This window comes from Simochromis diagramma, unplaced genomic scaffold (assembly GCF_900408965.1).
Source record: "Simochromis diagramma unplaced genomic scaffold, fSimDia1.1 OVJJ01000685.1, whole genome shotgun sequence".
Lineage (NCBI taxonomy): Eukaryota > Metazoa > Chordata > Actinopteri > Cichliformes > Cichlidae > Simochromis > Simochromis diagramma.
The window spans coordinates 11,062,969-11,085,473 of NW_024387477.1; the positions used below are offsets into that span (position 1 = coordinate 11,062,969).

The window sequence follows — 22,505 nt, forward strand, 5'->3', positions numbered from 1 at the left end:
AAATTCACGATGATTATTTTAATGCAATTGCCTAATTTCGCCTCACCTATTGGATAATCTTTACGACTCCCTGTCGTTTTTTTAAGATAATGGAAGTGCTGGCACGTGGTATTGGCGAGGCATCTTAGTAGTTTTGAGTGATGTCCTTCTATTTGTATTGTAAATGTGTTAGCAATGTTACCACTAAACATATTTTGTATTCCTGCCCACGATAACGACGTGGTTATTGATCATCGAAGAGAGAATCGAGCACGCTGTTGTTATTGATGTGATTTTAAGACTTTTCCACTGTCCATGGTGCTGAAAAGCTCTTATTAAGGTATTTAACTATGCTCGGTTATCACAGGACACTGAAGCTCTTTAACTACTACATTACAGAGTTAGTGCTTGTGATGATGCCCTAGGATATTTTTCCCTTGTCACACGGATAGTCATTTGAATAAAACGTTTAATATATTAAATTACAAAAGTTTCTATTTAGTCGAATCTGTTTTTCCCCATTTCCTACTAAATGTAAGCGCTGAATGATCCTGTGGGTGTCAGTGTTACTATAAGGAAGTGCGAAATTCCACTCAGCCCCTTGTAATGTGTGCGTTGTCACCTCGGCCACAAAGAATATCAACGTTTGGGGTTTCGCCTGTGTATTTTTCTTTTCACGTAAACGGATGTCTGGAGTAAAATCTCAGGAAAACTGGATGATTACTAAGTGGAAAAATACGCGTGGATTTTATTACATATGATTTTTCCAAAGGACAAAGAGGCAGAATGATAACTTGGCCGTATCCTCTGGTTTTCGCCGCGCTCTTCTGTTGTGTGCAGGTGATTTTAGCTCAGATTAAATATTCGACTCCAGAGGATGTTAAAGTGGGAGCTATTATTGGAAATGTTGCGAAGGATCTGGGGCTCGATGTCGGTACATTGATAAGCAGGCGTTTTCGTATTGTGTCTGGAGCCCAGGGTACGCTGTTTGAGGTAAACCCGAACAATGGGGCGTTGTATGTTCACGAAAATGTGGACAGGGAACAGCTGTGCGATAGAAATGTTGCCTGTTTATTAGATCTAAAAATTGTTGTTGAAAACCCCCTTGAAGTCCACTATGTTACTGTTGAAATAATAGATACTAACGACAATGGACCCAGTTTTGCTGAGAAAGAAAAGGTAATAGAAATAGCAGAGACCACACTGCCAGGAGCACGATTTCAGTTACCAGGCGCTCGTGACCGAGATGTTGGAGTAAATGCGGTGCAGATTTATAAACTCAGTCAAAACGATCATTTTCATCTTGAAATTCGAGACAGAGGGGAAGATAAAATCCCTTTCCTCGTACTGCAGAGAAACTTGGACAGAGAGCGGAAAACAAACCATAGCTTGATTTTAACCGCTATGGATGGGGGGACGCCGCCAAAATCCGCAAATCTGAGCCTTACTATAAAGGTTCTTGATAACAACGATAACAGACCAGTATTTTCTCAAGAGGTTTATTCCGTTACATTGCAAGAAAATGCCCCATTAGACAAGACTATAATCAAAGTCCAAGCAACAGATCTAGACGAGGGTATTAACGGGGACGTCGAGTATACTTTTGGGGGTGATATTACTTCCAGTGTGTTGCGACTATTTACTTTAGACAGACTCACGGGAGAAATTCGAGTTATCGGAGAAATTGATTATGAGACAGCCAGTGTTTACAATTTAGATGTCCAAGCCTCAGACAAAGGTCAGCCGCCGATGACGACTGACTGTAGAATTATAATAAAGATTCAAGATGTCAATGACAATAAACCAGAAATAGAAGTGACTTCAATATCCAGCATAGTCCCCGAGGACTCAAAAGCAGGGTACCGTGGTCGCTCTCATTACTGTTACAGATGCTGATTCTGGTTTAAATAGCAAAGTCATATGTCATCTAACAGAAAATGTACCATTTGAATTAAAACCGTCATTTAAAGAAAACATGTACTCGTTAGTAACAAAAGAATCACTAGATAGGGAAACTGTGTCACATTATGACATTTCAATAACAGCTACAGACTGTGGTGAGCCGCCTCTTTCCACCTTTAAAAAGTTCAACATTCAGGTGTCAGATGTGAACGATAATTTTCCGGAGTTCTCACATAATCCACTAGAATTATACTTGACGGAAAATAACGCGGCAGGCGCGTCAATGTTCTCTGTCAGTGCGTTTGATAAAGACTGCAATGAAAATGCAGCAGTATCCTATCAAATACTCAGGGGGGGAGCTGGCCGCAATGTTATAGCATCCTTTGTGAATATACATCCCGAAGGCGGACAAATTACTGCGCTGAAAAGTTTTGATTTTGAAACAATGAAAACTTTCCAGTTCCAAGTTGTTGCCTCAGATTCTGGAACTCCGTCACTAAGCAACAATGTCACAGTCAACGTCTTCATCCTGGATCAGAACGACAACGCTCCAGTCATCCTGTATCCACTCAGCTCCAACGGTTCTGCTCAAGGTGTGGAGGAGATTCCCCGAAACGTCAACGCAGGACACTTGGTGACTAAAGTCAGAGCCTATGACGCTGATATAGGATATAACGGCTGGTTGCTCTTTTCCCTCCAGGAAGTGACTGACCACAGTCTCTTTGCTTTGGACCGCTACACAGGACAGATCAGAACACTTCGCTCATTCACAGAGACAGACGAGGCTGAGCATAAACTGCTCATACTGGTCAAAGACAACGGCAACGTTTCTCTCTCAGCAACAGCTACTGTGATTGTCAAACTTGTGGAGCCCAAAGAGGCTTTTGCAGCTTCTGATGTTAAAAGTGCAGCAAAAGATGTTGAGGACAGTAATGTCATATTTTACCTCATTATATCTTTGGGCGCAGTTTCTGTACTTTTTCTCATCAGCATCATCGTGCTGATTGCGATGCAGTGCTCCAAATCCACAGACTATACTTCTAAATATCTGCCAGAGACTAATTATGATGGGACACTGTGTCACAGCATCCAGTACAGATCAGGAGAGAAGCGGTACATGCTCGTTGGACCCAGAATGAGTATAGGATCTACTATAGTACCTGGAAGCCATGCAAATACTCTCGTGCTTCCTGATAGGAGACGTCCTTCTGAACAGGTAAGACCTTAACACCCTTTTGTAAAAGCATTTTCCCTTTCCGTTCTCGGCTTGCTTTACAATATCAGTTATAATGGCAGCAAGTAGCATAATGGTGCAGTGGTTCGCGCTATTACTTCAAAGCAAGAACGTTTGGGTTTGTCTGGCTGGGTGGAGTTTGTAAGCTTCCCGAGCCACTCTGTTCAATGTGCTATGTTTTCCTGCTATTTCTTTTTAGATCACATTCACTGATAAGCTAGAAAGCCATACATGTACAAATAATAATAATAATAGTAATAATAATAGTAATAATAATAATCGTTTGTAGTTTTGCGAACTATTCGCTGCCCTTGGTGCTGATTGTTTTTTTTCCCCTTTCTTTTTCTTTTTTTTCTTTGAGCATGTGTTGGGTGCCTTTACTGGCTCTCTTGGTAGTTGTTTATATGTCACTTTTTGCGATTAAAGTTCTGTGGGAGATCCTGTGATCGCTATCCATGGTGCCAAAAACTATCAGGGTATCAGGTGAAGGAATGTTAAAGAAACACAATGATTGATTAATGACATTATCTGTTGGAGCAAGTTATCAGCAAGTTTTTATGGGGTAAATCGAGAGAAAGAGGGAAGAGACTAGAAAATGTTAAAATACTAAATTTATATTGGTTGTTCGAGAGCCAGTCAACTTTAATTCAGTTCTCAAGCCTAAAAGAGGATTCAATCAATGGGAAAAAGAAAAAAAAAAACAGCATATGAGGTTCTTTCTCAGCACAGCCTCTGGGTGTCACTATGAAATCAGAAAACCTTTAAGAACATTGTCCCTCCCCTTGCAAACCCTTTGTCTGAGCTGAGCAAAGCACTTGGACCAAATATACCAGCCGACAAAACCCTGTTGTTGGTTTTGTAAATATGCGGCGGTAAGCGAGTCGGTTATTGCTCTTGGCATCAACAGCTCCTGTGGATTTATATGCTGTTGAAAAATGATGGAGATTCCAACAAGTCACTACTCCCGGTTTGCCTTTTATTTGGCGTTGATGCTATTTTCCGGAAGAGAAGCTTTGGCTCAAATAAGATATTCTGTTGCAGAGGAGGTGGACGATGGCACTGTTGTTGGAAATGTTGCGAAGGATCTCGGGCTTGATGTAACCTCTTTGGGTGACCGACGGTTCCGTGTTGTCTCTGGAAGTGAGGACAGTATTTTTGAGGTAAACCAGAATAGTGGGGCATTGTATGTCAGTAATCATATCGATAGAGAGGAACTCTGTCAGGGCAGCGGTGCTTGCCGCATGGAGGTAAAAATTCTTGTAGAGAACCCTTTGGAAATACACTACATAATCGTAGAAATTACTGACATAAATGATAATTCTCCTAGTTTTCCTGCAAGAGAGCAGACATTTGAAATAGCTGAACAAACACTGCCAGGGAAGAGATTTCAGCTGCACACTGCTCGCGATCCCGATGCTGGATTAAACTCTATTCGTACATATACTATAACCTCAAATGAACATTTTGAAGTAAATATCCGTCAAAGTGATGCAGGAAAGGTACCGTTTTTAGTGCTTAAGAAATCACTAGATAGAGAACAAAATAATGAACACAAGCTAGTGATGACAGCTGTCGATGGAGGAAAACCTCCAAGATCAGGCACATTAAATGTTACCATAACTGTTCTGGACAGTAATGACAATCGTCCAATATTTAGTCAGGAGATTTATCACTTGTCTATAAAAGAAAACATACCCGTCGGTGCATCAGTATTTAGAATGAATGCGACAGATTATGATGAAGGTACTAATGGAGAAGTTGAATATACTCTCGGAAAAACTTTATGGCAGAAAGTTTATGATATTTTTGAACTGGACAAAATAAGTGGAGAAATTACGGTCAAAGGAGTAGTGGACTATGAAGAAAACAACGTGTATGAACTGGATGTTGAGGTATCGGATAAAGGAACGCCTCCATTGATGGGCGAGTGTAGACTAATTATAAAAGTACTAGATGTCAACGATAACCCGCCAGAAATCGAAGTTACATCACTTTCAAACACAGTGCCTGAAGATTCCAAGCTTGGCACCGTTATTTCACTTCTTAGTGTGAAAGACAAAGACTTCGGTGTGAATGGAAAAATAATATCAAGCATTATTAATGAAGTCCCTTTTGAATTAAAACCTTCTTATAAGGAAAACACATACTCAGTGGTAACTAAGGATGTTTTGGATCGAGAGGTGGTGTCCCATTATGAAATAACAATAAAAGCCACCGACTGCGGTGAACCTCCACTATCTACTTTTAAAACTCTGCGCATTGAGATATCAGACGTAAATGACAACAGTCCACATTTCAAACAAAATCCTTTAGAGTTTTATCTCGTAGAAAACAACGCTGCTGGAAAGTCTATATTTTCTGTAAGCGCTTCAGACAATGACTTAAATGACAATGCAGCCATTTCATATCACATTATGAGAGAGGGGAGCCAAAATGACGTTATGTCATCCCTGAATATAAACAGTGATAATGGACAAATCACTGCGCTGAAAAGTTTTGACTTTGAAACAATGAAAACTTTCCAGTTCCAAGTTGTTGCCTCAGATTCTGGAACTCCGTCATTAAGCAACAACGTCACAGTCAACGTCTTCATTCTGGATCAGAACGACAACGCTCCAGTCATCCTGTATCCACTCAGCTCCAACGGTTCTGCTCAAGGTGTGGAGGAGATTCCCCGAAACGTTAACGCAGGACACTTGGTGACTAAAGTCAGAGCCTATGACGCTGATATAGGATATAACGGCTGGTTGCTCTTTTCACTGCAGGAAGTGACTGACCACAGTCTCTTTGCTTTGGACCGCTATACAGGACAGATCAGAACACTTCGCTCATTCACAGAGACAGACGAGGCTGAGCATAAACTGGTAATACTGGTCAAAGACAACGGCAACGTTTCTCTCTCAGCAACAGCTACTGTGATTGTCAAACTTGTGGAGCCCAAAGAGGCTTTTGCAGCTTCTGATGTTAAAAGTGCAGCAAAAGATGATGAGGACAGTAATGGCATATTTTACCTCATGATAACTTTGGGCGCAGTTTCTGTGCTTTTTCTCGTCAGCATCGTAGTGCTGATTGCAATGCAGTGCTCCAAATCCACAGACTATACTTCTAAATATCTGCCAGAGACTAATTATGATGGGACACTGTGTCACAGCATCCAGTACAGATCAGGAGAGAAGCGGTACATGCTAGTTGGACCCAGGATGAGTCTAGGATCTACTATAGTATCTGGCAGCCATGCAAATACTCTAGTGCTTCCTGATAGGAGACGTCCTTCTGAAGAGGTAAGACGTTGCCCATCATTTTTTAATTCGTTTAATTTCTATTTCACAAACAGACGCCCTGAAACAGTACTTACTGGGGTATTTTAACATCTATACAAATACAAATACACGTTTCCTTTTAATTATGTTGGTCTCAGCTTTTGAGAAGTTTCCCTTACAAAGTTGAAAAAAAGTTAAGAAATGTATAGTTGTGACGCGTGGGTCTTACACGTTCCCAGCTTTAAATCTAGAATTAGTCAATTTATGGGCAGTATACATCAGCTTTGTTGTTTTAACACACATCTACATTCGCTGTGTGAAAGAAACTCTGTATAACTACTTGATGCCCATTGCGATCAAAGTATGTCAAAATGAAATTCATCCCTATAGAATTAATCTGAGTACTATCAGATCCATGTTTCCTAATGCTTCTTCGATTGCATTAAGTTCTATGGCAGGAAAAAATAGTACAGTCGCTTTAATTTGTAAGGCGGAAAGAAAGCATATAGAGAAGACAAAATATATGTATCATATGAATCACGTTTTGTAACACATCTCCTCTGGGTGTCACTCTTACATCGGAAGAAAAAAATGACTCCGTCCCTCCTCTTTCAAGGCTTTTGTTTCAGATTGAGGAGGGGAAATCGCGTATTAAAACCAAACCCACCAGCTGATGGACGGTTTATATTTTAGAAATATGCTATAACCTGCTGTTTGTCGACTCAGGGAGCTTCTGTGTATGTAGGTACTGTTAAATAGCTATGAAGATCACTACAGGATCACGAACGATGAAGGGTTACTGGTTTGTTTTTCATGTGGCCGTATTGCTGCTTTTTGGGAAGGAGGCTTTTTCTCAGATACGATATACTGTTCCAGAGGAGGTTGCAGATGGAACTGTAGTTGGAAATATTGCGAAAGATCTGGGCCTTGACATCAACTCTTTGGCTGATCGACGTTTTCGTGTTGTGTCTGGAAATACGGATGCCTTTTTTGAGGTAAACCAGGACAATGGTGCTCTCTATGTTCGCAAGAAAATCGACAGAGAGGTTCTCTGTCAAGGAAGTGGCGCATGCTTACTGGAGCTTAAAATTCTTGTTGAAAACCCACTGGAAATGCATTATGTAGTTGTGGAAATTACTGATGTAAATGATCATTCTCCTAATTTCTCCGAAAGAAATCAGAGATTTGAAATAGCCGAACATACACTGCCGGGAAGGCGGTTCCAGCTACACACCGCTCGTGATCCTGATGCAGGACTTAATTCCATTCATACCTACACCTTAACACCAAACGATCATTTTGAATTAGATGTCCGCCAAAGTGACGAGGACAAAATACCATTTTTAGTCCTAAAAAAGTCGCTGGACAGAGAGCAAAAATGCAACCATTCGCTTGTGGTTACAGCAGTTGATGGGGCTAAACCTCCAAGATCCGGAACCCTAAATGTTACCGTTATTGTTCTAGACATTAATGACAATCGCCCAATGTTTAGTAAGGAAATTTATGAAATTTCAGTCCCAGAAAACGTTTTGGTTGGCACCAAAATATTTAAAATTAATGCGACAGATCCAGATGAAAACTTAAATGGAGCAGTTGAATATAGCCTTGGAAAAACTCTAAAGAAGAAAGTGTATGACATATTTGAACTGGACAAGTTAAGTGGGGAAATTATAGTAGAGGGATTGATTGACTATGAAGAAAATGACGTTTACAAACTTGATATTGAGGCGTCCGATAAAGGAACACCCCCACTGACGGGTGAGTGCAGAGTCATCATAAAAATCACTGATGTTAATGACAATCCACCAGAAATAGAAATCACGTCACTATCAAATTCAGTATCCGAGGACTCCAAGCCTGGCACAGTTATTTCTCTACTCAGTGTAACAGATAGAGATTCCGGAGTGAACGGAAATATTATTACAAGCATAATCTCAGACGTGCCTTTTGAATTAAAGCCTTCGTATAAGGAAAATATATATTCAGTTGTAACCAAGGGACTTTTAGATCGAGAAAAAGTGTCTTATTATGAAATAACAATGAAAGCCACGGATTGTGGTGATCCTCCACTATCTACTTTTAAAACCCTTAGCATTCAAATATCAGATGTAAACGATAACATCCCACAATTCTCGCAGAATCCACTACAGGTTTACCTGTCAGAAAACAACGTTGCTGGAAAGCCAATATTTTCTGTAAGCGCGACGGATAAAGACTTGAACGACAATGCAGCCATTTCATATCACGTTGTGAGAGAAGGGAGTAAAAATAATATATTGTCTTTCCTAAGTGTGAATTCAGACAATGGACAAATCACTGCGCTGAAAAGTTTTGATTTTGAAACGCTGAAAACTTTCCAGTTCCAAGTTGTTGCCTCAGATTCTGGAACTCCGTCACTAAGCAACAACGTCACAGTCAACGTCTTCATCCTGGATCAGAACGACAACGCTCCAGTCATCCTGTATCCACTCAGCTCCAACGGTTCTGCTCAAGGTGTGGAGGAGATTCCCCGAAACGTCAACGCAGGGCACTTGGTGACTAAAGTCAGAGCTTATGACGCTGATATAGGATATAACGGCTGGTTGCTCTTTTCACTGCAGGAAGTTACTGACCACAGTCTCTTTGCTTTGGACCGCTATACAGGACAGATCAGAACACTTCGCTCATTCACAGAGACAGACGAGGCTGAGCATAAACTGCTCATACTGGTCAAAGACAACGGCAACGTTTCTCTCTCAGCAACAGCTACTGTGATTGTCAAGCTTGTGGAGCCCAAAGAGGCTTTTGCAGCTTCTGATGTTAAAAGTGCAGCAAAAGATGATGAGGACAGTAATGTCATATTTTACCTCATGATAACTTTGGGCGCAGTTTCTGTACTTTTTCTCGTCAGCATCATCGTGCTGATTGCAATGCAGTGCTCCAAATCCACAGACTATACTTCTAAATATCTGCCAGAGACTAATTATGATGGGACACTGTGTCACAGCATCCAGTATAGATCAGGAGAGAAGCGGTACATGCTCGTTGGACCCAGAATGAGTATAGGATCTACTATAGTCCCGGGTAGCCATGCAAACACATTAGTTCTACCCGACAGGCGGAGAGCATCTGAAGAGGTAAGACCTTAACACCCTTTTGTAAAAGCGTTTTCCCTTTCCGTTTTCAGCTTGCTTTACAATATCAGTTATAATGGCAGCAAGTAGCATAATGGTGCAGTGGGTCACGCTATTACTTCAAAGCAAGAACGTTTGGGTTCGTCTGGCTGGGTGGAGTTTGTACGCTTCCCGAGCCACTCTGTTCAATGTGCTAAACACCAGCTGTTTTCGTGCTGTTTTTTAGATCATATTCACTGATAAATTATAAAGCCATAATAACAATAACAATAACAATAACAATAACAATAACAATAACAATCCTTTGTGGTTTTGCGAACTATTCGCTGCCCTTGGTGCTGATTGTTTTTTTTTCCCTTTCTTTTTATTTCTTTGAGCATGTGTTGGGAGCCTTTACTGTCTCTCTTGGTAGTTGTTTATATGCTACTTTTTGGAATTAAAGTTATGTGGGAGAGCCTGTGATCGCTATCCATGGTTCCAAAAAACTATCAGGCTATCAGGTGAAGGAATGTTAAAGAAACACAATGATTGATTAATGCCATTATTTGTTGGAGCAAGTTATCAGCAAGTTTTTATGGGGTAAACCGAGAGAAAGAGGGAAGAGACTAGAACAATGTTAAATTACTAAATTTCTATTGGTTGTTCAAGATCCAGTCAACTTTAATTCAGTTCTTAGCTTGTAGCTTGTTCTCAGTAGCAGTGTTACTCATCTAGTCACACTCAGGTTATACAATTGCTGCATGTGTTACCGTTTCCTTGAAATCACACTGCAGCAAAACAGTCATCATTATGACGTAGTATATGTCCCGCTTTGCATTGTGGTGTTTTTGAAAATGAAGTACTTTAAAACATGATTACATTTTCATTTTTCACTGTAGTTACCTTTGAGACGGTTTTAATTACCAATACTATTACCAATATTATAGCTAAGCTGCAATAACCAGAATAGTTTCTTGTGAATAGGAGAACAGTTTTTGATATTACTATGTTACATTTTCTGGTTACGTTTGTCAACCTCCGCTTTCTGTTGGTGTTACAATTACAGGTATCTTTGGTAACGAGAGCAGCTATGTCTCTGCAACTCTGGCTCTGGTCAAGAGCAGCTATCGCTGTCTGTAGTGCTGAACTATACTGTGGCGCGTTGCCGGTTCCATTCAAAGTAGGGTGTCAGATTAATATACTGTTATGTAAAAGCAGAAAAATTAAATCTTTCTTCAGTACTATTAAAAAATGAATACAAAATTCAACTGGTGAAATTCAGGGGAAAGAAATACCTCACGTATTCTTAAGTAAGTGGATAGAACTCTTTTATCGCTAGTGTCCTTAGTGACAAATTTTGCACATAAAATACATACCTGTACTGGTCCTTACTTAAAATCATCAGCAATAAACATACAGAGTTGTCCTCTTGGTGTCACTATAACATAAATGACCAGAAAAACACAGTCCCTCCCCTAACAAAGCTTTTTGTCTGGTGGTTCACAGCAACGAATGCATAATATCTAAAAACGGGAGTCGGATGAGACCGTGAAGTAATCGCAAATATAATTATTATAGAAACAGATTCAGGTGTCATCGTGTGCAACTGGACAACAATGAGGAATGGAAGACCGTATCGATGCTGTGAGTGCTTCTGGGTTGCTTTTTATTTGACACTGCTGCTGGTTTTCGGAAAGCGGGCTTTGGCTGATTTGAGATACTCTGTTCCGGAGGAGGTCAAAGAAGGAACTACTGTTGGAAATGTGGCCAAGGATCTTGGTATTGACAAAACCTCTTTGACTGATCGTCGGTTCCGTGTTGTTTCTGGATTTAAGGACGCGTTTTTCGAGGTAAACCCGGACAATGGGGCTTTACAGGTTCGTAAGAAAATCGACAGAGAAAAGCTTTGTCACGGTAGCGGTTCATGCCTCATTGAGCTAAAAATCCTTGTTGAAAATCCCCTGGAAATGCATCATATTGCTGTAGAAATTGCTGATGTAAATGATCACTCCCCCAGCTTTTCTGAAAAGGAGCAGACCTTTGAAATAGCCGAGCATACATCTCCGGGAACACGATTCCAGCTTCACCCGGCTCGTGATCCTGATGCTGGAATAAACTCTATCCGCATATACACACTAACGTCAAACGAGCATTTCGATATTGAGATTAGTCAAAGTGATGAGGACAAAATACCATTTCTAGTGCTGAAGACATCTTTAGACAGAGAACAAAAGAATAAACACTTGCTAACTGTAACAGCAGTTGATGGAGGTAAACCTCCAAAATCTGGCACGCTTAATGTATCCGTTATTGTTCTTGACAGTAATGATAATCGCCCGACATTCAGTCGGGAGACTTACCAAATTGAAATAAAAGAAAATGTCTCTGTTGGTGCTGTTGTTGCAACTGTAGCTGCTATAGACCCAGATGAAGGCACTAACGGGGAAATAGAATACAGCCTGAGTAAAACATTAGCGCGTAAAGTTTATCAGATATTTGAACTGGATAGTGTAAGTGGACAAATTACGCTAAAAGTAGCATTAGATTTTGAGGATTCTGAGATTTATAAACTAGACGTTGAAGCATCTGATAAAGGACAACCTCCATTAATCGGAAGGTGTAGAGTAATAATAAAGATACAAGACATTAATGATAATGCACCAGAAATAGAAGTCACGTCACTATCAAATACAGTAACCGAAGATTCAAAGCCTGGCACAGTTATTTCACTTATCAGTGTAACGGATAAAGACTCTGGACTTAATGGAAAAATAATTACACACATGACCGACAATGCACCTTTCGAATTAAAACCTTCTTACAAGGAAAACATATATTCCGTGGTCACGAAGGGAGTGTTAGATCGAGAAACTGTACCAGAATACGAAGTAATAATAACAGCTACAGACTGTGGTGAGCCTCCTTTATCGAGTTTTAAAACTCTTAGCATTCAGATAGCAGATGTAAATGACAACAGTCCACAATTCACCCAAAACCCATTACAGTGTTACCTGACAGAAAATAACTTCGCAGGTGCGCCAATATTTTCTGTGAGTGCGGTAGACCTCGATGCAAATGAAAACGCAGCTATTTCATATCATCTTCTGAGAGAAGGTGGTGAAAATTATGTAATATCTTTTCTAAATGTGAATTCAGATAATGGACAAATCACTGCGCTAAAAAGTTTTGATTTTGAATCGCTGAAAACTTTCCAGTTCCAAGTTGTTGCCTCAGATTCGGGAACTCCGCCACTAAGCAACAATGTCACAGTCAACGTCTTCATCCTGGATCAGAACGACAACGCTCCAGTCATCCTGTATCCACTCAGCTCCAACGGTTCTGCTCAAGGTGTGGAGGAGATTCCCCGAAACGTCAACGCAGGACACTTGGTGACTAAAGTCAGAGCCTATGACGCTGATATAGGATATAACGGCTGGTTGCTCTTTTCACTGCAGGAAGTGACTGACCACAGTCTCTTTGCTTTGGACCGCTATACAGGACAGATCAGAACACTTCGCTCATTCACAGAGACAGACGAGGCTGAGCATAAATTGCTCATACGAGTCAAAGACAACGGCAACGTTTCTCTCTCAGCAACAGCTACTGTGATAGTCAAACTTGTGGAGCCTAAAGAGGCTTTTGCAGCTTCTGATGTTAAAAGTGCAGCAAACGATGATGAGGACAGTAATGTCATATTTTACCTCATGGTAACTTTGGGCGCAGTTTCTGTGCTTTTTCTCATCAGCATCATCGTGCTGATTGCGATGCAGTGCTCCAAATCCACAGACTATACTTCTAAATATCTGCCAGAGACTAATTATGACGGGACACTGTGTCACAGCATCCAGTACAGATCAGGAGAGAAGCGGTACATGCTAGTTGGGCCCAGAATGAGTATAGGATCTACTATAGTCCCTGGAAGCCATGCAAATACATTGGTGATGCCAGATAGGAGGAGAACATCTGAGGAGGTAAGACTAACATATAACATACTGTGCATCCAGCTCAGATGTGTCAGCTGTTATTTGGTCTGCAAGATTAAACCTTTTGATAACTCATGATGAATGAATTAATGGGTTAGTTGCTTTTTGTATCCATATCAATACAAAAATGTGTACAAATTCAGAATAATTACCAATACTATAACGTTTTCTTTCATTATCAATATAAAGAAGGCCTATGAGTTTGTTTGTTTTAAGATTTCTTTTAGTAGAAATATCGGAGAAATATATACAACAACACCCACTACTACTGTTACTAACAGAAACAAAAACAACAACAATAATAATAAAGAGAAGAAGAAGCAGAAGAAAAGAAGAAGAAGCAAACATTGCGCAGCGTTTTGTCTCGAATCCTGCATGTACGTCCTTCCGACGTGACGTGTTAAATTGTTACTGTGGCGGAGTTCACTAATATACACCGTTTATTTTCTCAATGACACATGAGACTAATAAAAAGTCTCTGACTGTAAAGATGGCGGAGCCCTGTCCTTAGCATATTATAGTGTTTTTGCTGCAACTTGAGTTTATCTGCTGACTTATGTTGATGTGGCTGTTGTTACTAATGTATAGGAAAACCTTTCAGAGTATAAATCGTCTAAAATGTTGTCCTCTTGGCGTCACTGTTACACCGAGCATTCCATAAAGGAATTAGGTCCTCCCCTAAGAAGGCTTTTGTTTGATACCTCATAGCAAAGCTGATGTGAGTCGGATGAGGCGGTGCCATATGTTTTCTTTACATACTTTACGAAAAGCCAAGGATATATAAATTGAGCTTCCTAGAGAAATATGTTTTATGTGTAAATGTGTTGTTTGAGAAGGATGGCTGAGAGAACACGAAGCAGAACAGGCAACCGCTGTTGCTTTGCTTTTCATTTGTCTTTGCTGCTGATTTTTGGAGAGCAGGCTTTCGCTGAACTGAGATACTCGATTCCAGAGGAGATGAAAGAAGGGACTATTGTTGGAAATGTTGCTAAGGATCTTGGTCTTGACAAAACCTCTTTGGCTGATCGTCTGTTACGTGTTGTATCGGGCTCTAAGGATGCGTTTTTCGAGGTGAATCCGGACAATGGTGTGTTACTGGTTCGTAAGAAAATCGACAGAGAGGAACTGTGCCATGGAAGTGGTGCTTGCATGATAGAGCTAAAAATTCTTGTAGAGAACCCACTGGAAATTCACTATGTAGCTGTAGAAATTACTGATGTAAATGACCATTCCCCGAGTTTTTCTGAAAAACAACAAACCTTTGAAGTAGCAGAACAATCATCCCCGGGAACACGATTGGAACTGCATGCGGCCCGTGATCCTGATGCTGGCATAAATTCTATCCGCACATATTCATTATCTTCAAATGATCACTTTGATATAGAGATTAGTCAAAGTGATGAGGAAAAAATACCATTTCTAATTCTGAAGAATTCCCTAGACAGAGAAAAAAAACATGAACATTTCCTCTTTGTAACCGCGGTTGATGGAGGTAAACCTCCGCGATCAGGCACGCTTAATGTTTCCATTACTGTTCTTGATATTAATGATAATCGCCCGACGTTTAAACAGGATACTTATCAAATAGAAATATTTGAAAACGTTTCGGTTGGAACGACTGTTGCAAACGTAAATGCAACAGATCCGGATGAAGGGACAAATGGGGAATTAGAGTATAGCCTTAGTAAAACATTAGCGCATAAAATTCATGAAATATTTGAACTGGATAGTGTAAGCGGAGAAATTACACTGAAAGGAGGGTTGGATTTTGAAGATTCCGAGGTTTATAAACTAGATGTGCAGGCGTCAGACAAAGGAACGCCTCCTTTAACAAGCAGGTGTAGAGTGATTGTGAAAATTAAGGACGTCAATGACAATCGACCGGAAATAGAAGTCACGTCACTGTCAAATACAGTAACCGAAGATTCAAAGCCTGGTAAAGTTATTTCACTTATCAGTGTAACGGATAAAGACTCTGGAGTTAATGGGAAAATTATTTCACGGATAACTCAGGGCATTCCTTTTGACTTAAAACCATCCTATAAAGAAAATACTTACTCAATTGTTACTAGCGGGTTTCTGGACCGAGAGGTGGTGTCACATTATGATATTACAATAGAAGCTACAGACTGTGGTGAGCCTACTTTATCCAGTTTTAAAATTCTTAGCATTCAGATAGCAGATGTAAATGACAACAGTCCACAATTCCTGCAAAACCCATTACAGTGTTATCTGTCAGAAAATAACTTCGCAGGTGCGCCAATATTTTCTGTAAGCGCGTCGGACAACGATGCAAATGAAAACGCAGCTATTTCATATCATCTTCTGAGAGGAGGTGGTGAAAATGACGTCACAGCTTTCCTAAATGTGAATTCAGATAATGGACAAATCACTGCGCTGAAAAGTTTTGATTTTGAAACGCTGAAAACTTTCCAGTTCCAAGTTGTTGCCTCAGATTCGGGAACTCCGTCACTAAGCAACAACGTCACAGTCAACGTCTTCATCCTGGATCAGAACGACAACGCTCCAGTCATCCTGTATCCACTCAGCTCCAACGGTTCTGCTCAAGGTGTGGAGGAGATTCCCCGAAACGTCAACGCAGGACACTTGGTGACTAAAGTCAGAGCCTATGACGCTGATATAGGATATAACGGCTGGTTGCTCTTTTCCCTCCAGGAAGTTACTGACCACAGTCTCTTTGGTTTGGACCGCTATACAGGACAGATCAGAACACTTCGCTCATTCACAGAGACAGACGAGGCTGAGCATAAACTGGTAATACTGGTCAAAGACAACGGCAACGTTTCTCTCTCAGCAACAGCTACTGTGATAGTCAAACTTGTGGAGCCCAAAGAGGCTTTTGCAGCTTCTGATGTTAAAAGTGCAGCAAAAGATGATGAGGACAGTAATGTCATATTTTACCTCATGATAACTTTGGGCGCAGTTTCTGTGCTTTTTCTCATCAGTATCATCGTTCTGATTGCAATGCAGTGCTCCAAATCCACAGACTATACTTCTAAATATCTGCCAGAGACTAATTATGATGGGACACTGTGTCACAGCATCCAGTACAGATCAGGAGAGAAGCGGTACATGCTAGTTGGACCCAGGATGAGTATAGGATCTACTATAGTCCCTGGAAGTCATGCAAATACTCTAGTGCTTCCCGACAAGAGAAGAACATCTGAAGAGGTAAGATGCCTTAAATGGCCAAAACTCTAGTTTTGCTTTTAGTAGAGTTTGAGAACAAACTTGTCTTGATTTGCCATTTAGAGGTGTTGGTTAATGCTGTCAGTGGTGCTGAAACCACGCGCTATTTATCTTCTTCTTTCTTTCCTAACACCATGAAATTTGACATGTCCTTCTTAACACAAGTGCAAGTATCAACTTAAAGATGAGATACTTTAACATGTACTATTATCCAGGGGGAAAAAAAAATCTTTGATAGTCACTTGGTGTCACTATCTGAGCAGAAAAGTGTTTAAAGATAAGCTCTTTGTCAGCAGTATGGGACCTCCTATTTGTGGGATGGGTTTCACTCGATGCCTCCTCTTCATTTAGAGCATATATTCATCTTATGTGAACCTGATACTGCACGGTAGCCTGTCTGGTGATATGAATATTTTTTATTATTTTTCTCAACTCGTGGAAAACTCGGTATTGTAAATCACAGAGGAACATTTTTTAACTCCTAAATATGGAGCGAAAACAACCTGGAGCATCAAAAGACGAATTGCGGTGGATCGCTTTCATTGTTGTAGTTATTCTAGTGTGGAGCCGCGCTTCGGCGCAGATCAGATATTCCATTGCGGAGGGAGTCAATGAAGGAACTGCTGTTGGAAATATAGCAAAGGATTTGGGATTGGAAAAGAATACATTGAAAGAGAGAGGATGTCGCATTGTTGAGGGTTCATCGGAGTCATTTTTTCACGTGGACCAAAACGATGGAATACTATATGTTGACCGTATAATTGACAGAGAGAAGGTTTGTGAGAGAAACACAGCGTGTTTGATCAACCTAAAAACAGTGCTTGAAAACCCTCTTGAAATTCATTATGTGACTGTGGAGATTCAGGATGTGAACGATCATGCTCCTAGCTTTTCAGTTAAACAGTACCGTCTCGAAATTTCGGAGTCAGTTTTACCAGGTTTGCGCCTCCAGCTGCAGGCAGCGCATGACCCCGATGTTGGTCAGTTTTCTGTCCAAGAGTATAAGCTCAGTCCCAATAATCACTTTCGATTAGAAGTTAAAGATCGCGGAAAAGAGGGGAAAATACCGATTTTAGTTTTACTCAAGACGCTAGACAGGGAAACAAAGAAAATTCATAAGCTACTTCTTTCAGCTATTGATGGAGGGAAGCCAAGTAAATCTGGAACAGCTGAAATATTTATCGATGTGTTAGACGTTAATGATAATATGCCAGTTTTCAATGAAGACACGTACTCGGTACTTGTGAACGAAAACACTCCCACCGGTACAACAATAGTAAAAGTAAATGCTTCTGACTTAGACGAGGGATCAAATGGTGAGCTTATCTATTCTTTAGGTAGCAATGTAAACCACAGGATACGCGAACTATTTCGTGTTGATCCAAACACCGGTGAAATTATTATTCAAGATGTGCTAGATTTCGAATCAGAGGAAAGCTATGAAATTGATATACAAGCGTCTGATAAAGGCTCGGCTCCGTTAAGGACAGACAAAAGTGTGTTGGTGAAGATTGTTGATTTGAATGATAATGCCCCTCAGATAGAGGTCACTTCGTTTTCAAAGGCAATACCCGAGGATGCAAGACTGGGAACTACTGTGGCATTAATCAGTGTTATCGATAAAGACTCTGGTCTTAACGGGAAAGTAATTTGCTCATTTAATGAAGAAGTCCCTTTCAAATTGTCACCTTCAACACACGACAACATGTATTCCATAAGTACAAAATCGCCACTGGATAGAGAAAAGCAGGCCATATATGATGTAACAATAGTTGCAAAAGATGCAGGCACACCCTCGCTGACTTCTGTAAAAAGCATTACTATTATTGTATCGGATGTGAATGATAACAGGCCGGAGTTTTCAGCAAACCCTTACACTTTTTATGTTACTGAGAACAATTTACCAGGGGTTTCAGTGTTTTCTGTGAGGGCATCAGACCAGGACGAGGGTGAAAATGCCCATATTTCATATCATATCCTGAGAGACGAAAAAGAGAATAGTAAACTTTCTTCATACAGTCTTAATATCAATTCTGATAATGGGGAGATTTTAGCGCTGAAAAGTTTTGATTTTGAATCGCTGAAAACTTTCCAGTTCCAAGTTGTTGCCTCAGATTCGGGAACTCCGCCACTAAGCAACAACGTCACAGTCAACGTCTTCATCCTGGATCAGAACGACAACGCTCCAGTCATCCTGTATCCACTCAGCTCCAACGGTTCTGCTCAAGGTGTGGAGGAGATTCCCCGAAACGTCAACGCAGGACACTTGGTGACTAAAGTCAGAGCTTATGACGCTGATATAGGATATAACGGCTGGTTGCTCTTTTCACTGCAGGAAGTGACTGACCACAGTCTCTTTGCTTTGGACCGCTATACAGGACAGATCAGAACACTTCGCTCATTCACAGAGACAGACGAGGCTGAGCACAAACTGATCATACTGGTCAAAGACAACGGCAACGTTTCTCTCTCAGCAACAGCTACTGTGATTGTCAAACTTGTGGAGCCCAAAGAGGCTTTTGCAGCTTCTGATGTTAAAAGTGCGACAAAGGATAATGAGGACAGTAATGTCATATTTTACCTCGTGATAACTTTGGGCGCAGTTTCTGTACTTTTTCTCATCAGCATCATCGTGCTGATTGCGATGCAGTGCTCCAAATCCACAGACGATACTTCCAAGTATTTACAAAAGGCAGATTATGATGGGACACTGTGTCACAGCATCCAGTACAGATCAGGAGACAGGAAGTACATGCTTGTTGGACCCAGAATGAGTATAGGATCTACTATAGTTTCGGGCAGCCATGCAAATACTCTGGTGATGCCAGACAGAAGACGCCCACCTGAAGAGGTGAGTAATAACTTGTTGCCATGTATTCTACCTACTCTACTCCGAGTAATGATTTTTGTCATTATTCTCAATGGTGGTGAAACTGGATTTGGATAGAATTTCGACAATGACCTCTAACACGTCAGTTTAGTGATGCAGTAGCCATAATTATTTGTCAGCTTGATATCATAAATTGTACTATTACACATATTCACAAGGTGGCGGTACCTTGTCAGTATAACGCCTTATAGCGTCTCTGAACGTCATACCCGAGTCCAACCACGCTACATGCAGTCTGGTTTGAGAGCGTTTAGTTGAAAGACTTGCTCTAAGCATGTGGTGACTATTATTTTATACTGGCAAATAATATACGAGAAGTGGATTTATTTCTTGCTGCTATGGAGACAAAAATCTAAACATGTGGCGAATGATGGAAGCGTTTGGATTTTTACGTTTACCTCACAGTATGAAACAAAGGCGACGGGAATCATGGCGACAGCGATCACCACTCATCAGCGTTTTTGTTGTGCTTTTATTTTTCACAATCGCTTCAGGACAGCTGAGGTACTCTATATCAGAAGAGCTAACAGAAGGGAGTGTTGTTGGGAATATCGCTAAAGATTTGGGAATAGATCTGAATATAATGAAGCAGAGGGGATTTCGCATTATATCTGGCTCGACTGAACCTCTTTTCAATGTAAATGAGGATGATGGGGTCCTTTACGCAAAGCGCAAAATAGACCGAGAGGAAGTATGTAAGGATAATAATGTTTGTGTAATTAGTCTCAAAACTGTGCTTGAAAACCCACTAGAAATACATTATGTCATAGTGGAAATAGCGGATTTAAACGACCACTCTCCTGCATTTCCCGACAAAGCTCAGAAACTAGAGATCTCCGAGTCTGCATTACCAGGAGCACAGTATCAGTTACAAAACGCTCACGATCCGGATAGTGGCACAAACTCTATCCAACAGTATAAAATAAGTCAGAACGACCATTTTCGTTTAGAGATTAAAGACAGAGGCAAAGATGGTAAAACTCCAACTTTAACGTTGGGTAAACAGCTAGACAGAGAGGTTAAAAGTAGCCATAAATTGGTGCTCATGGCTATAGACGGTGGAACACCTCAAAACACGGGCACAGTTGAAATATACATAGATGTTTTAGACGTTAATGACAACATGCCAGTGTTTATCCAAGATACATATTCAGCTGTACTACAGGAAAACACCCCGGCTGGCACAACAGTCATTCAGGTTAACGCAACCGATTTGGATGATGGTCCCAATGGGGAAGTAGTTTATTCATTTGGCAGTGGCGTAAAAGGTAAAATTCGAGAGCTTTTTGATATAGACTCTGTTACTGGGGAGATAATTGTAAAAGGTCACATAGATTTTGAAGAACAAGACAGCTATCACATTGATATACAAGCCTCTGATAAGGGAAGCATTCCATTTAAAACTTATAAAAGTGTGATAATTAACATTGGAGACATAAATGATAATCCCCCTGAGATAGAAGTGGCATCGCTGTCAAGTGCAGTTTCAGAGGACTCTAGACCAGGAACAACGGTCGCGCTTCTCAGCATTACAGATTCAGACTCTGGGTTAAATGGAAAAATAATCAGCTATATCGCAGGGGACAGCCCTTTTACACTAACTCCGTCAATACAAGATAACATGTTCGCCGTGGTCACCAAGTCACAGCTGGACAGAGAGCAACAATCAACATATGATATAACAATAATTGCAAAGGACGCTGGTGAGCCAGCCTTAACATCGGAAAAGACAGTAAACGTGTTTGTGTCAGATACGAATGATAATAGTCCGCAGTTTTCAGCGAGTCCCTATACGTTCTTCATTGCCGAAAATAACCCACCGGGAGCTTCTGTGTTTTGTATAACCGCATCCGACAGTGATGAAGGAGATAATGCGATTATCTCATATCATATTCTTAGGAATGCGGGTCATGAAAATAAAGTTACATCATTTCTAAATATTAACTCCGAAAATGGGGATGTTTCAGCCCTGAAAAGTTTTGACTTTGAAACGCTGAAAACTTTCCAGTTCCAAGTTGTTGCCTCAGATTCGGGAACTCCGTCACTAAGCAACAACGTCACAGTCAACGTCTTCATCCTGGATCAGAACGACAACGCTCCAGTCATCCTGTATCCACTCAGCTCCAACGGTTCTGCTCAAGGTGTGGAGGAGATTCCCCGAAACGTCAACGCAGGACACTTGGTGACTAAAGTCAGAGCCTATGACGCTGATATAGGATATAACGGCTGGTTGCTCTTTTCACTGCAGGAAGTGACTGACCACAGTCTCTTTGCTTTGGACCGCTATACAGGACAGATCAGAACACTTCGCTCATTCACAGAGACAGACGAGGCTGAGCATAAACTGCTCATACTGGTCAAAGACAACGGCAACGTTTCTCTCTCAGCAACAGCTACTGTGATTATCAAACTCGTGGAGCCCAAAGAGGCTTTTGCAGCTTCTGATGTTAAAAGTACAGCAAAAGATGATGAGGACAGTAATGTCATATTTTACCTCATGATAACTTTGGGCGCAGTTTCTGTGCTTTTTCTCGTCAGCATCATCGTTCTGATTGCGATGCAGTGCTCCAAATCCACAGACTATACTTCTAAATATCTGCCAGAGACTAATTATGATGGGACACTGTGTCACAGCATCCAGTACAGATCAGGAGAGAAGCGGTACATGCTAGTTGGACCCAGAATGAGTATAGGATCTACTATAGTGCCGGGTAGCCATGCAAATACACTCGTACTTCCTGACAGGCGGATGACATCTGATGAGGTAAGATGAACAGTTTACCTCTGTGCTGTATTTTAACAGCTCAAAATGGTGATATGTTCACGGATCAAAAATTAAATCTATTATAATCAAATTATTGTCCTCTAGTTTATATATTTCGAATTTAAATTATTAAAATCACCTGCCTTCATACAGTTGTTAAAATCTTTTTTGCCACTATATATAGAACTTGT

At 40.7% G+C, this 22,505-nt stretch overlaps 5 protein-coding genes across 16 annotated transcripts in view; all 5 read left to right on the top strand.

Annotated features, from left to right (window-relative positions):
* The window catches only part of LOC120724318 (protocadherin alpha-C2-like), a 213,299-nt gene that overhangs the window by 26,061 nt on the left and 164,733 nt on the right, over positions 1 to 22,505 (top strand). Inside the window, exon 1 of one of the 12 annotated variants that reach the window (XM_040016467.1) lies at positions 4,032 to 6,396. The exons of 8 other annotated variants lie outside the window; for them this stretch is intronic. In XM_040016467.1, coding sequence (XP_039872401.1) covers positions 4,051 to 6,396 — 2,346 coding nt within the window. In that variant the 5' untranslated portion in view covers positions 4,032 to 4,050. 3 more of the 12 variants (XM_040016463.1, XM_040016464.1, XM_040016454.1) reach the window with 3 other exon arrangements.
* Positions 17 to 1,893, top strand: LOC120724337 (protocadherin gamma-C3-like). The gene has a single exon (XM_040016490.1). The coding sequence runs from the start codon at positions 766 to 768 to the stop codon at positions 1,873 to 1,875; it is 1,110 nt and encodes a 369-aa protein (XP_039872424.1). The 5' UTR covers positions 17 to 765; the 3' UTR covers positions 1,876 to 1,893.
* LOC120724336 (protocadherin alpha-2-like) lies at positions 1,800 to 3,804 on the top strand. The gene has a single exon (XM_040016488.1). It carries the CDS (start codon positions 1,955 to 1,957, stop codon positions 3,107 to 3,109), a length of 1,155 nt encoding a protein of 384 aa, XP_039872422.1. The 5' UTR covers positions 1,800 to 1,954; the 3' UTR covers positions 3,110 to 3,804.
* Positions 16,651 to 19,630, top strand: LOC120724325 (protocadherin alpha-8-like). Its single transcript, XM_040016475.1, has one exon. It carries the CDS (start codon positions 17,148 to 17,150, stop codon positions 19,605 to 19,607), a length of 2,460 nt encoding a protein of 819 aa, XP_039872409.1. The 5' UTR covers positions 16,651 to 17,147; the 3' UTR covers positions 19,608 to 19,630.
* Positions 19,883 to 22,470, top strand: LOC120724328 (protocadherin gamma-C3-like). The gene has a single exon (XM_040016478.1). The coding sequence runs from the start codon at positions 19,909 to 19,911 to the stop codon at positions 22,321 to 22,323; it is 2,415 nt and encodes an 804-aa protein (XP_039872412.1). The 5' UTR covers positions 19,883 to 19,908; the 3' UTR covers positions 22,324 to 22,470.

Coding starts and splice junctions, on each gene's coding strand:
- LOC120724337 (XM_040016490.1), top strand. CDS start 766: ATGATAACTTGGCCGTATCCTCTGGTTTTCGCCGCGCTCTTCTGTTGT.
- LOC120724336 (XM_040016488.1), top strand. CDS start 1,955: ATGTACTCGTTAGTAACAAAAGAATCACTAGATAGGGAAACTGTGTCA.
- LOC120724325 (XM_040016475.1), top strand. CDS start 17,148: ATGGAGCGAAAACAACCTGGAGCATCAAAAGACGAATTGCGGTGGATC.
- LOC120724328 (XM_040016478.1), top strand. CDS start 19,909: ATGTGGCGAATGATGGAAGCGTTTGGATTTTTACGTTTACCTCACAGT.